We start from the raw sequence: 14,851 nt of genomic DNA on the forward strand, positions 1-14,851 counted from the left end.
TTTTTTACGGACCATCTCATTTATAAAGCAATGGCTTTATTCTTTCAGGTCCTCATCCGGGTCATCGACACCAACAACCACCGGCCACAGTTCACCCAGCAGGTGTACGTTGTGAACGTCCCTGAAGACGAGCCAGCGGGCACCGAGGTCCTGCAGATCAGCGCCGTGGACAGAGATGAGAAAAACAAACTGACCTACACGCTCCTGAGCAGCACCGATCCTTTCAGCCTGCGCAAGTTCCGGCTGGACCCGGGAACAGGCACCCTGTTTACCACAGAGCGGCTGGACCATGAGACCATGCATCGCCACATCCTCACTGTGATGGTAGGAGTCAGTTGGAACACTAGCAAGAGCACTTTTTCTTTGAGAGGAAAATATTCTTGTTACATCTGGTTGGTCTGAATTATTTTGAGGCTGTATTACTATGCCAAAAATTAAAAAAATTAAAAGTAAAAAATCATTGTATGTTTGTGCCTAGTTTGCTGTTTCCACCCAGATAATCTCATACTTTTCTATTTTTCTTCCATTCTTTTTCCTTTTTATTATGATTTAAAAAAAAATATACATCTATTTTCAGGTTCGGGATCAGGACATTCCAGTCAAAAGGAATCTCGTCCGTGTCATTGTTGACGTGGATGACACCAATGACAATGCACCTTGGTTTATAGGGACGCCTTTCTCTGGTCGGGTGTTTGAATCAGCTGCCATCGGCTCAGCTGTGCTGCAGGTCACTGCTCTCGACAAAGACAAGGGCTATAACGCAGAAGTCATCTACAGCATCGACTCCGGTTTGTTGCCACGGCATCCTAACAAGCCACACTTTCTCCAAGTTTTTCTTTTATTTGATGTTGGATAGTAGAAAGCTTCCTTTGTAAAAACAAAGCAAATGAAATCAGCTCATTAAACATGCATGAGTCATCAGTCGTGGAGCCTTCTGGACCGTGATCATGAATGAAACACTGTGAACAGAGCAGGAAAGTTTTTGGACAAAGACTCTCCAGAGTGTGTGTTTCTCCTACATTAAGCTTCAAGAAGCATGCTGCTGTTTGTCTTTTGTTTGCAGACATGTATGTTTGAGATAGCTGAGATGGTTTTAGTTATTGTGACAACTATTCGCCCCCTTAGAGACTCAATGCTGCTGCATTTTTGTCACAGTTAAATATTTCACTATGTGAATCCTGATTTTAAACAGTACAAAAATTGTTTAAATCAGTATTTTAGAATGAAAGAAAAATTACTATTCAAGCAAAGCTAGCTGTGTGTAAAAAGTAATTGTCTCTTGTTGCTGAATTAATGGTGATCAACCAAAAAGTTTTGTCAAATTTCACTCACCACAACAGGGATGGATTTGCTCCCAGACCTTAATCCACAAATGACTCAAATGGAACGTTATTTAGATCTCAAAAAGAAATGCCTCATGGTCTGATCTTAAGAAATTCAAGAACAGATAAGAAATAAAATCATTGAGACCCATCAGTTTTTAAAACTTTACAAAGCCATTTCTAAGGCTTTCGGACTCCAGTGCAACAGAGTGTTTGAAACAGAAATCACTGTTTCAAACGTATTTTTTCGTCTTTTTTCAATTTCATCTTTGTAGATATTAATATTTGTTTGATGATCTGAAACAATTAGGTCTGACAGTTATCTGAATTTCTGGTACAACATGCTGAGTGTTTCATTTCTTCTTACTCTTGCAGGAAACGTTGGGAACTCTTTTGCTATTGATCCTGTTCTTGGAACAATCACAGTGGCCAAAGAGCTTGATTGCAGCAGCAAATCAGCATTTGAACTGGTCGTAAAAGCCTCTGATAATGGAGCGCCACCATTATTCTCCACTGCCACCGTTAACATCGCTGTTACAGTCTCTGACAACGCAGCCCCCAGATTCACTGAAAAGGAGTTTTCTGCCGAGGTCAGCGAGTTAGCCCCTCCAGGAAGCTTTGTGAGCATGGTCACAGCCATCAGCCAGTCTTCCGTTTTCTACCAGATTAAAGGAGGCAACGTCCACAATGTGTTTGACATCAATCCAAACTCAGGAGTGATCGTAACACAGCAGCCTTTAGATTACGAGACCATGTCTGAATACAAGCTCATCATCCAGGGTACCAACATGGCCGGACTTGGCACTAACGCCACCCTTCTGGTTCATCTGAAGGATGAAAACGACAATGCTCCGGTCTTCAGTCAGAGGGAATTCAAGGGAGTAATCAGTGAATTGGCCTCCATCAACAGTGTTGTGCTGACTCATGAAAACACCCCTTTTGTCATCCATGCCTCTGATGCAGACTGTGACCAGAATGCCAGACTAATTTATCAAATCGTTGAGCCCTTTGCTCATAACTATTTTGCCATTGACTCAAGCACCGGAGCCATCAGGAGCACAGCAGCTTTGGATTACGAACAGAGAAACATTTTCCGCTTCACAGTTCAGGTTCATGATCTGGGAATGCCTCGCCTGTTTGCAGAAACGGCGGCCAATGTGACCATCGAAGTAATTGACGTTAATGATTGTCCACCCATTTTCAGCCAAGAACTGTATGAGGCAGCCGTCATCATACCGACCTACAAAGGAGTAGAGGTAGTTCAAGTGAATGCCACAGACCTAGACTCTGGGCCTAACTCCAAACTGCTTTTCTCCATCTCCGAGGGAAACATAGGCGATAAGTTTAAAATTGATCCGGTCACGGGCATCATCTCCATCCAGAACGTCACACAGCTCAGGAGCAGATACGAGTTAAAGGTTAGAGTTTCTGATGGTAGATTTGCCAGCGCAGCTACAGTGAAGGTCACTGTAAAGGAAAACAAGGAGAACAAGAGGAAGTTCACTCAGGAGTCATACCAAGCCTACATTCAAGAGAACTCCTCTGAGAAGAAAACGCTTGCAGTTATCACTGCTGTTGGGAACCAAGTGAATGAACCTTTGTTTTATAGAATATTAAACCCGGACAACAGGTTTAAAGTCAGCAGCACCTCAGGAGTCGTCTCAACCACCGGAATTCCTTTTGATCGAGAAGCTCAGGACTCCTATGACATCATCGTTGAGGTCACCGAAGAGAAGAAATCAGAGGAAACTGCTCATATCTTAGTTACTGTTACCGTGGAAGATGTAAATGACAACAAGCCGATGTTTGTCAACCTGCCCTATCATGCCCTGGTGCAATTTGACGCTGAGAAAGGTCATATCATTAGACAAGTCACAGCAGTGGACAAAGATATAGGCCCAAATGCAGGCATCCATTACTCTCTAAAAGAACCTGAGGATCACTTTGAAATCCACCCATCTGGTGAAATTCTGCTCAAAACAAAGTTTGAGAAAGACTCACTCGACACAAAGTTTGTTCTGGTTGTTGTGGCGAGGGATAATGGGAAACCTCCTCTTTCAGCTGAAGTTGAAGTGCCTGTAACAGTGGTGAACAAAGCAATGCCTGTGTTTGAGAGGCCTTTTTACAGCATTGAAATCCCTGAAAACATTCAGCTGCACTCCCCTGTGCTCCATGTGCAAGCCAATGACTCAGAGGGGCCTCGCATCGTGTACACCATTACTGAAGGAGACCCTCTCAAACAGTTCTCGATTGACTTTAACACTGGAGTCATTCACGTAATTCAGCCTTTAGATTTTGAGACACATCCTGCTTATAAGCTAAACATAAGGGCCACAGACTCTCTGACCGGAGCTCACTCTGAGGTGTTCGTTGATATCATTCTGGAAGATGTAAATGATAATCCCCCAGTGTTCCTGTCAAATTCCTACTATGCCAATATTTCCGAGGCTGCTGTTATTGGCACATCAGTGTTGCAGGTGGTTGCCAGAGATTCTGACACCGGCAACAACAAGGAAGTATTTTATCAGCTGGTTGAGGAGAGAGGGAGAAGCTCAGACTATTTTACTATTGACCGTGAGTCTGGAATAATCTCCACAAGTCAAGTTCTTGATCATGAAGAGGTTCAGCAATACAAGTTGAGAGTCCGGGCCGTAGACGGCGGCGTCCCAGCTCTGACAAGTGACATCACTGTGACGGTAGACGTTACAGACCTGAATGACAACGCTCCTGTTTTCACGCAACACGCTTACCAAACCACCATCAGTGAATTAGCCCCACGCGGGCACTTCGTCAGCCAGGTCCAAGCTTCCGATGCTGACAGCTCAGATGTAAAAAAGTTAGTTTTCTCGATTATAGCTGGAAATGAAGAGCAGAACTTTGCTATCAACAAGCAGACCGGTGCCATCGTCATTTCAAACCATCGCCAGCCACACATGCAGCCTTTTTACAATCTTACCGTAGCAGTGTCAGATGGTGTATTTAGAAATTCAGCTGTTGTTATGGTGACAGTTATTGGGGCCAACTTCCACAACCCCACCTTTTCCCAGACTGAGTATATGGTAGAGGTAATTGAGAACTCACCTGTTGGCACCCTAGTAGCAGAGGCAGAAGCAACAGATGACGATGAAGGGATCTACGGCCAGATCACATACCACATTGTCAACGAATTAGCTAAAGACAAGTTTTCTATCAATGGAAAAGGAGAGATTTTCACCCTTCAAAGTCTTGATCGTGAAAACCCAGTTGAGAAGGTAATTCCCATATCTCTGATAGCGAAAGACGGCGGTGGAAAAGTAGGCTTTTGTGTCGTCAATGTAATTGTCACAGATGCAAATGACAACTCTCCACAGTTCAGAGCAGCTGAGTACAAAGCCACCATTGCATCAGATGCCCCAAGAGGAACAACTGTGCTCAAAATTGCTGCTTCAGACACAGACGAGGGAAGTAACGCTGACATAGAGTACTCCATAGAAGCAGACGTTGGAAATGTGGGGGAGAACTTTGAAATCCACAAAACCTCTGGGGTCATTGTTACCAAAGAAAGCCTGATTGGACTTGAAGATGAGCTCTATGCATTCTTTGTAAAGGCAAAGGACACTGGGAATCCACCCAGACATTCAGTTGTCCAGGTTTACATCAGGATTGTCTCACCAGAGACGCCACTTCCCAAGTTTGCAGAACCGTATTATCGACATACTGTTTCTGAGGATCTTCCAATTGGAACAGAAATAGATATAATTCAGGCAGAGAGCAAACAGCCAGTTGTTTACAACCTCTTGAGAGGCAGCACTCCAGAGAGCAATGAGGATGAAGTGTTTGTTGTTGACAGAGATACTGGAGCCTTGAAGCTTGAGAAAAGATTGGACCATGAGACGGCCAAGTGGTACCAACTAACTCTGCTCGCTCAAACTAAGCATGAAACTTATGAAATAGTTGCTTCAGTAAATGTAAATATCCAAGTGAAAGATGTCAACGACAACAAACCAATCTTTGAGGCTGACCCTTATGAGGCTATCACTGTTGAAAACCTTCCAAGTGGGACGCAAGTTATTCAAGTCAAAGCCACCGACCTCGACTCCGGAACCAACGGTCATGTCGTCTACAGCCTGGACTCCACACAGACCTCACAGGAGATTTTTGAGCTGTTCGCTGTTAGCAGTGAGACAGGATGGGTGACCACCTTAAAGGAGCTCGACCGTGAAAAAACAGAAAAATACGTCATCTCTGTTCTCGCCACTGACCAAGGCGACGCAGTTCAGCACGTTACCAGCACCAGTGTAGAAGTGACTGTGGCCGACGTGAACGACAATCCGCCTCGATTCACCGCAGAAATCTATAAAGGAACAGTAAGCGAGGACGACCCCCCGCCCAGTGGGGTGATCGCCATCCTCAGCACCACTGATGAGGATTCAGAAGACATGAACAAACAAGTGAACTACTTCATCACAGGTGGGTTTTTTTCTTCCCCCTTAGTGTAACAGTGTTTCTCGAATGAAACATTATTTCAAATAATGATGGTGTAAAAGTCATGGTGCAATCCACAACCATTGTCACCAGTGGTAAAGAAGTGTAAAAAGAAATTAGATTTTTTATAGTAATATTGTCACACTTAAAACAATTGATTCAAATTCCAATTTGATATTCATTTATTTGCCAATGGAAACAAGTCCCAAGCTAAATAATACCTGATTTTACAGGCAACAAAAGAGTGATATATTAATCTGATATGATACCGAAACTGATTTCTCTTATACACTCTTTAAAAAGGGAAGGTTAGAGAACATCTTGGATGTGACTAAGTCAACATCTATTGCCAGTGGTCTTACCCACTCCTAATGAGGTTCCATTATGGGTGGAAGGTGCCTTATTGCCAGGTTCTACAAGCCTCTTTGCAAACATTAAATCCTTTATAGTTCAGATGTGCACAATAATATTCTATAGAGCAGGTGGAAGATACTGACCTGCTAATTACGTAAGACTTGCTCTAAAAACACTTAGAATTGCCTATCGTTCACGTAACAAAAATTTGCTTAATATCTCATCCATACAATGGAAACAGTCTTAGCACTATTGCAGAAGCTAAAACTACAGTTTTTCTTACTATTACTGGGGCTATACCTAGTAAAAGCCAAAAAAACAAACTGTTTCTAGGTTTTATGTGTTTAGTTTAGAAATATTTCCTTCAGAAGTGAGTTTCTTTCTACGTTGTTGGTCATGCTTCACTGAGATATGTGTCATATCATATAACAGGAGGGGACCCACTCGGCCAATTTGCCATTGAGCATCTGCAAAATGAGTGGAAGGTCTCTGTCAGGAAGCCGTTGGACAGAGAAGTGACAGACAATTATCTCCTAAACATCACTGCCAGTGACGGCATCTTCACCGCTAAAGCCGTCGTAGAAGTCAAGGTGTTGGATGCCAATGATAACAACCCAGTGTGTGAGAAGGTAAAAAGTGATTTCCCTTTGTTGTTGCTTGTTACTTTCTGCTGTCGGCGTGAGCTTCTTTCCCGCTTTAATATTCCATGTCTCTTCCTCTTTGTGTCCTCCAGTCCATCTATAGCGAGAGCGTCCCAGAGGACTCCCCGGCTGGCAGGCTTATCCTGCAGGTCTCTGCCACAGACGCTGACATCCGCTCAAACGCCCAAATCTCTTATGAGCTCCAGGGAGCTGGATCGGAATATTTCATCATTGACTCAGACACAGGTGTGTATCCATGCAGTGACAAATACCAAAGAAGAAGAAGAAAAAGAATGAATGCATCTCTTCTTTACAGTTTGTCACATTACAACTAAGAAATGTTACTGATTTTGAGGCAGTGGTACCAACACAGCAGAGCACATCATTGTAATGTAAAGTGAAAGTGTACATAGTTTTCAAACACAACCACCTTTTTCTGCCTTTACTACCTCTGCGGTAAAGAACAAAGCTTTGCTTATTGTTATTTACAGAATAACTGAGACTCAGACAGATCGGACGGAGCATCTGTGAATTCTTGCTACAGATTCTCTTTTGGACTCTAAGACACCATTATGCATTTAATAAAACTTTTAATTCCACTGTAGCTCTATGTGTGTTTGCGATCATCATCATAAACTCACATCCAGTGAGTTAGTATGAACCTCTATCCCTGTGTCAGATTGTTGAGACCATCAGAGAACAGTTTCCCCTGAGATGAAATTACTTTCAGGTGGATTCCACTGAGGGATTAGGTGATTTATAAAGATAACTGGTTGCACTGCATTCAGCTTAGTGGTGTTAGACTAAAGTTGGCTGAACACAAACACACACTTTCATTTTTTAATTGCAAAAAAGAAAAAACATCCTTCTAGTTTACAGTTGTTTATGTACAATTAATTTTGGGTTTTTCTTGGGATTTTCTCCCTCTTGTGGAGGTTTGTGGGTTGTCAGGGAGCGGTTTTTCAGACACCCGTGTTAAAGTTTGTCATTTTACAGCCTTAAGCAGCTCAGCAGGTTGGTGCTCCATGTGAGAATTGTCATTCTTTTGGAAAGTCTTTTGTTTTTGTGAGTGTGCGTCTCTGATAGTGTCAGCCCCAGAAGAGTTTGGGAAGTTTTACCCGGTTTTTATTTACTTTTTATTTATACATTTCTAAAAAGGGCCCAGAACATTTCCCTGCTGTGCTTCTTTGAGGCTTTTGGCGGCAGAAAAACAGAGGCGTAGCACACTTACATTGAATTAATGTCTGCCTTACTTTTTGCAAATTATTTCCTCTGGGAACCACAATAAATTAGACGTTCCATCTGGCTGGTTAGGGTGGAAAAGCAAACTGAACAAATAAGAAAACCCCTAAAAAAATAGCAGTTAATCAAAAGCAACCTGTGATTTTAGATTCTGTGCAGAGTAAAGGCAAGGGGAAGCATAACGAACTAAGCAAGTAGATATGAGCAGCTTTTCCTCACATCTGCTGTCGCACAGACAGAATGAGAGGAAAACGCCATCCAGCTGTCTTCTGGCAGGACTCAATGCTGCTGCTGTGGAGAAGGATTTCTTTTTCTTTTTTTTCACAATTCAGACAAGTAGGAGAATTGCTGATTATGATCGCTAAGAGGCTCTGGAGTTTTCCACCCTGCTTGTGGTAAAGCTGGCTGCTCTGCTTCCCAAGACACTTCCAGACTGCTCTCTGCTGCCAACTCAGATTTTTACCCCCCTCCCCTTCCTGCCCTGCCTTTCTCTACCACCTCCTGCACTTCAATGACTTATTCATTTTGCTCTCTTATCTCCTGAAAGCCATTAGTTTTTGAAAGCTTTGTCTTCACCTGCTGTGGAGTGGATAAAAAGTCCAACTATAAAGCTCAATATTTCACTTGTGTATTAGTTTCAAATAGGGGTGGGCGATATTAATTGATAGTTTTATCACAATATTTTGTGATGCTATTGTTATTATAATAATTATAATATGTCTCTCTTTTCAGGTAAGTATGTGCCTGTGACTGCATGGCACAGCAATCACAGCCCCATAAACACAATTACTGCTCTAGAAAAACATTCTCATTTGTACTACGCTTCTTTAGGACACCAGTCACATAAAAATTAAGTTTGCCTCACTAAACTGCGCACTGCAAATGCATTTAATCATGGTTTCAAATGTACTCAAAGTAAAACAAACCGTGGAGAAAATTGTAGCAAAAATATCCATCCATCCATCCATTGTCTATACACCCTTGTCCCTATTGGGGTCGGGAGGGTTGCTGGTGCCTATCCCAGCTAACGTTCCGGGCGAGAGCCGGGGTCACCCTGGACAGGTCGCCAGTCTGTCGCAGGGCAACACAGAGACATACAAGACAAACAACCATTCACACACACACTCACACCTAAGGAGAATTTAGAGAGACCAATTAACCTGACAGTCATGTTTTTGGACTGTGGGAGGAAGCCGGAGAACCCGGAGAGAACCCACCATGCACAGGGAGAACATGCAAACTCCATGCAGAAAGACCCCGGGCCGGGAATCGAACCCAGGACCTCCTTGTTGCAAGGCAACAGCTCTACCAACTGCGCCACTGTGCAGCCCTAGCAAAAATATTTCTGAAGAAAACTGCCAAAGTGTGCTTGAGTCAGACCCTAATCAGGTGATCTGATGCTGAAAATTAGCAGTAATGCTATAGTTAGCTTAAATGTAACCAGTAGCATGTGGGGAATTACTAGCATGTTGACTACCAGTGACTTACTCGACTCAGTATACATTAGTGTATAAACTAAAATTAGCTAAATGCTAAGGTTAGCTTAAATTCTGTCAGTAGCATATGTCGACTTAAATTGACCTACTCCACTTAGTATGCTAAATGTGGCTAATACATCCAAATTTAGCTAAAGGTTAACTTTAGCATGAGGGTTGTCGCTAGCATATAGAGTAAGTAGCATGTAAAGACTACTAATAGGATGAGGGTTATCCCTAGTATGTTGACTAAAATTAAATTAATCCTCATCATCACTAGAAATTTATCACGATAAATCATAAACGATACAATAAATGCCCATCCCTGGTTTCAAACTCAAATCTGACCTGCATGTGTGCATTTCTAACCTCTAGGAGAGTTGAAGACCTTGCAGCCACTTGACAGAGAGGAGCAAGATGAGCACAGGTTCAGAATGAGAGCAGTGGACGGAGGAGGGCGATTCTGTGAAGCCGAAATCCGCATCACCGTGGAGGACGTCAACGACAACCCGCCGCAGTTCTCATCCGAGTCTTACTCCATCACGGTGTTCGAAAACACGGAGACCGGCACACTGGTTGGAAGACTGCTGGCGAATGACGTCGATACAGGTCAGCTTTATTCCTCTTTGTGCTTCAAATAGAAACTGAATCCATCATGTTCCGCTGGCAGTGAGTTTAGGCTCCTCTGCATTGCTTCCCTTTTTAAGATGTGATTGTAAATGCACAGTTTGGCTAGTTAGGCCTGACTTTAGAATCTACTTTCCTGCTATAGCATAGAGGTTTACATTCTCACGCAACAGGTCAAATTTATGATGCAACGCATGGTGATTATGGCCATGGTTTCCCAGAAGACAAAACAAGCCTTCTCATTTTCTCAGATTGATGCCACTGGTCAACAGATTAGAATGCAGAAATGAGACGATATACTTTAGTTTTATGAATCAGTTGAAAATTGTCAGTTGTCTGTTGTTTTTTTTTTTTCCCCATTTTCACGGCTGACTCGTTTTAAACTGAAAACCATGTGAAAAGGTTCTTAGGAATGAAAACTTGTCACGGTTAAGAGGACCCTATTTTCTTCTTCCATCTCCACTGATCCATGAAGGAGACCAGGATCAGCACCTGCAGCTCACATTTTTAAAAGATTTAAGAGGACTTCAGCCTTAACCAACCCTGAAAAAAAAGGGAAAAAACTGGCTAACTGGCATGAGTCGAGAAATGATTCACAATCAATACCTAAAGCTAATAACTAGATGACTTAAAGTGTTCCCATACAGTCTGGAAATTTATAGAATTTAGCTGGAGTATTTTCCAGGTGTGGGCAAAAAAAAGTTTTCATTGAAGGCAACTTACAGCTTTCCTACCTGAAACTCTGTCAGAATTTGCTGTTAGTATTTCCAACTTGGAAATTAGAAACTCAAATATCAGAATAAAGCTGTTATGCATAAATAAACTACATCAACCACTGCACAGTGGCAAATAAAGCAAAACTCTGTCAATATTCTTCTAATATCAAAAAAGATAATTTTTTTTCTGTTTCCATTAAATAAGAACTGCAGTTAAAATCACACATGAATAAGATTGTTCACATGACAAGTCATTGAAAAACTTGTTGCAACATTCTCCTTCATCTTCTTCCTGTAGTTTTCTTCGTAGTTTGCGCCAGTAGTAACGTTTGGTTGTTGGTCATTTGACTCGTGTGATGCAAAAAAGTGTTTCCATTGCAGTTTTGAAAATTTTGCTAATTTCAACACTACCAAAAAACACCTCCTCCTAGGACCAAAACATCATTACATTTACATTTGTGTCTAAAAAAGAGGAAGTCAACTCAGCACTGTATTTCTGTATCGAATCGGTATCAGCCGATACTAAACCTCAAATATCTGTATTGTATCGAAAGGGAAAAAGGTGGAAAAAGCGCATCCCTAATTTTGTATTCAGTAATAAGCTGTCATATTTCATAAGAGAGAATTAACTGCAACAAAAAATAGTTCTAATATAGATTAGGTCTGAGCATTTTATGTTCCATAACATTCTGCAGGGTAAATACACTGATACATAATGGTCTAAACCAAGTATAAAAAATAATAAAATGGAATTTTAAAGGAAAAAAATGAAAACAGAAACCGAGTCCAAGTTCAAAACAAACAAGTCCTGCTGCTTCACAATGACTGGCCTTAAAGTTGTATTTAGAAAACCTGGTGCATCTGTCATAAAGTCCACAGTTCAGTATGGCTCCAAGCTAATTGTTGGAGCCTGAAATTGCCAGATAAACCTGTGTCCACTGACTTTGTTTTCTGCTGTGGTCATAAAAGTTAACTGGCAGGAAATAAAGTCACAAATGTGGCAAATTAGCAGCCAGCTTGTGTATTAATACAGTTCACAAAGAAACACTAACCTGAGGTGAATGTACTCTGAAAATCATTCTGTACCGTTAAGGCGTTTACGCGTTCATTTGGGCTCTCTGCTGACTCACTGGGCTCCTATTATTGTTTTTTGTTTTTTTGTGCTATAGAGCTGCATTAGTCTAAATGGCATGGGGGAAAGGATAACAAATGTGAAATTTTATGAATGATCAACCCCTGAAATTAAAAGCTCCATTACACTCTAATGAAATTTCTCTCTCTTCAGGCTAAATTCTCAAAAGGGAGGATTGCAATTTTCCATTTACCTAGCGCATCACCATGGGGGCCACATATTTATCTCGACCGTCTCCTCCTTTCAGCAAACATTGCCAATCACTAAGAGGCTCACACATGGATGGCTCCGAGAGCTTAAAACCTTCCAATTTAACAGCCGTTGGAATTACTTTGAGATTTTCTTTCTCTGAGACTTGTGGACCTGCCATTCCAGATTGCTTTCGGAGTTTACTGAAGCAGGACACCCGAGCTCCAAGGACCGTTTCAGATTGTTGACTGACAGAGAATCAACTCTGTCTGCCTCGTTCTATTTTCTTTCCCCCCGTTTTTTGGGGGAAGCGGCGCTGCTGACAGAGTGAATAACACGCCTCAAATGGGGCCCCTTAGAGACAAATGATAAATGGTGTACACAAAGCTGGCATTAAGACTTCTCGTTGCACAGGCTTGGCTTGCAGAAATGTGTTTTGGATTTTACGTATCAAGGACGAGAGCAGTTTTTGAAAGGACGGCGAGAGCGACATGCACCCCCACGGTTAGCCAGTAGCAGTAATTATTAGTTACTTGGTCCAGGCGTAGATGGATTTCAGCAGCTCGTAGTTGTTTGTATATTTAAAGGAATGGTTTTGTGTTTTTTTGTTTTTTTGTTTTTGTCTGCAGTGTTCATTTAGCTGCAAGCATGAAGCATTGCATATTTGGCTCAGATCCACTTTCAGAGAGCCACACAAAATCAGTAGGTTTGACCCAGTTACCACAGCCTTCAATCAGTTGTCTTTCCAGCCAAGCATCAAAATTTTAAATCTAATGTAACCCTCCTCCTCAGAGGAAAATATTGCATTATCCTTCATACTTTCTGCATATTTTAGAGTGGATTCATTCTTGGCACAGCTCGCTGTGTGCCACAGCCTCTGTGATCTCTCTATGATGTCGGTTCCTCGCCCACATAGTTTGCTCCCCCAGTTCAGCCTCCCGTTACAATCTCTGAGAGGCAGCACTTATCAGTGCAGAATGATTATGAACCAGACAGAGACACAGAGGCAGACTGGTGCCCTTGATCCGTGATAAACTTCTAAATTCCCCGTCTGATTCTGCTTTGTCCTTTATCTCACCACCTGGGTTTGAGTGTATCTCTTGGCCCCCGGCACTCCTCTGCAGTCTTATTTTGCTCAATTCCGCTTCTAAAATTTCACAGTTTTGGAGCAATTTGAACGTTTTGTGCTTCATCCCTCTTTGTTGCTGTGTCAGAGACCGTCTGAAGCTCACTTCAGTCAAACTTTAAGATGTTTTCAAAGACCTGGCCCTGCCTAAAATGAATGAATCGCTGTGGTTGGGGCTGGACTGGCTGAAAACCGTATCATAATATGAGTTTTATGACAAGCAATATCATTGATTATAGATTTGTTTTCTTTGTTTTAAATATCTCTCCTCTTTTATCCACTGTTTTCCCTCCAATCCGTGTTTTTTTTGTTTTTTTTGGGGGGGGGGTTTGTTAAGAAGGTATGAGGCACAGCGGCAAAACCTGAAACTAACTGCTGCATGGCAAGTTACTCAACAAATTGTTGCTAGGTAACCGAAGAGTGAGTTAGTTAATCCCACTCAGTTTGTTTAGCTCAGCTATATGAACAGCTATAGCTTTTTCTCTGCCTACATCTCCCAAAATGTTATGCTATGCAGAGACCGCTTTAAGAGCAGGGAAAGAACCATAACACTGGGCATTCTGGGTAAATACAATCGAAATAAACATGTGTGTCTGGTGCTGTGAGAAAAATAGCTCATGGTCTTTTACCAGACAGAAAAAAAAATCCTAAAATCGCTCAAATCTGACCTTATGTCTTCTTCAGAGGTTTTTGTGTCGTTTCCCTCGGTACTTCTTGGTGCAGTGCCTCCACAGGTGAAGGGGGGAACAGCTTGCTCAATATGTTTGGTTCATTTCACAGTACAGTGTGAAAGAGTACCATACCGACTGAAAATGGAACAAATGTTGTAATTTTGGTACCGAATCGAACCAAGTCTACTGAACTGTCTGGTGTTAAAACACTCTTAGAGAACAAACCCAGCTTGACATCAATAAGATTTCATATAATAAACTATTTTATTCTTAATTTATTAAAACTGAAGTGTATTTAATGATTTCCTGCGTATAAAGTAACAGCTTAATTAACCAAATGTTTCCAGCTCAGTTTAATTTTCAGCATTTCTGCCAAGGGACCAAGACGAGTGTCATTACAAGTAACCATATAAGACAATATAGGCAGATATAACTCTAAACAATTCTCCTAAGTATCATCAAGCAATCGTCTTCTAAACGTTCCGACCGGATGAAAGTGATGAGGATCTTTATAAACGGGGTTCCCTACGGTCATCTCTCCAGTGTGATAATGAGATCTAGACAGGATGGAGGGCACTCACCTGATAAATGGGACTATAATAGCGGATTCCAAATGGGGACCACCTGCAGGAAAGCATTATGATTATTATCGTGATCAGTCTCTGTCTCGTTTCCGGGTACATCACACTTGTGGGAGGACATGAGTTATGAGAACGTGGCAGATCAGGCGGTTAGCACCAGCGCTCACAGTGAACCATGGATCATTTACAGCAAAGTATTTGTACTGTTTGAACGTTGCACATTTTTGCATTTTACAACCACATGGTGGAATGTATTTTATATAGGATTTGATGTGACAGACCAGCATTCTGTCAAGGTAAAGAAACAATCC

General features: G+C 41.9%; 1 protein-coding gene across 7 annotated transcripts in view; it reads left to right on the plus strand.

The window, feature by feature from the left end:
- fat1a (FAT atypical cadherin 1a) overlaps positions 1-14,851 on the plus strand; it is a 95,726-nt gene that overhangs the window by 57,896 nt on the left and 22,979 nt on the right. For all 7 annotated transcript variants that reach the window (XM_044112914.1, XM_044112919.1, XM_044112920.1 and 4 more), the window contains 6 exons: positions 49-324; positions 578-788; positions 1,698-5,771; positions 6,573-6,769; positions 6,874-7,027; positions 9,874-10,107. In XM_044112914.1, the coding sequence (XP_043968849.1) occupies positions 49-324; positions 578-788; positions 1,698-5,771; positions 6,573-6,769; positions 6,874-7,027; positions 9,874-10,107 (5,146 nt within the window). The remainder of the gene's footprint in view (positions 1-48; positions 325-577; positions 789-1,697; positions 5,772-6,572; positions 6,770-6,873; positions 7,028-9,873; positions 10,108-14,851) is intronic.

The sequence above is a fragment of the Gambusia affinis genome, linkage group LG04 (genome assembly GCF_019740435.1).
Source record: "Gambusia affinis linkage group LG04, SWU_Gaff_1.0, whole genome shotgun sequence".
Taxonomy (NCBI): domain Eukaryota; kingdom Metazoa; phylum Chordata; class Actinopteri; order Cyprinodontiformes; family Poeciliidae; genus Gambusia; species Gambusia affinis.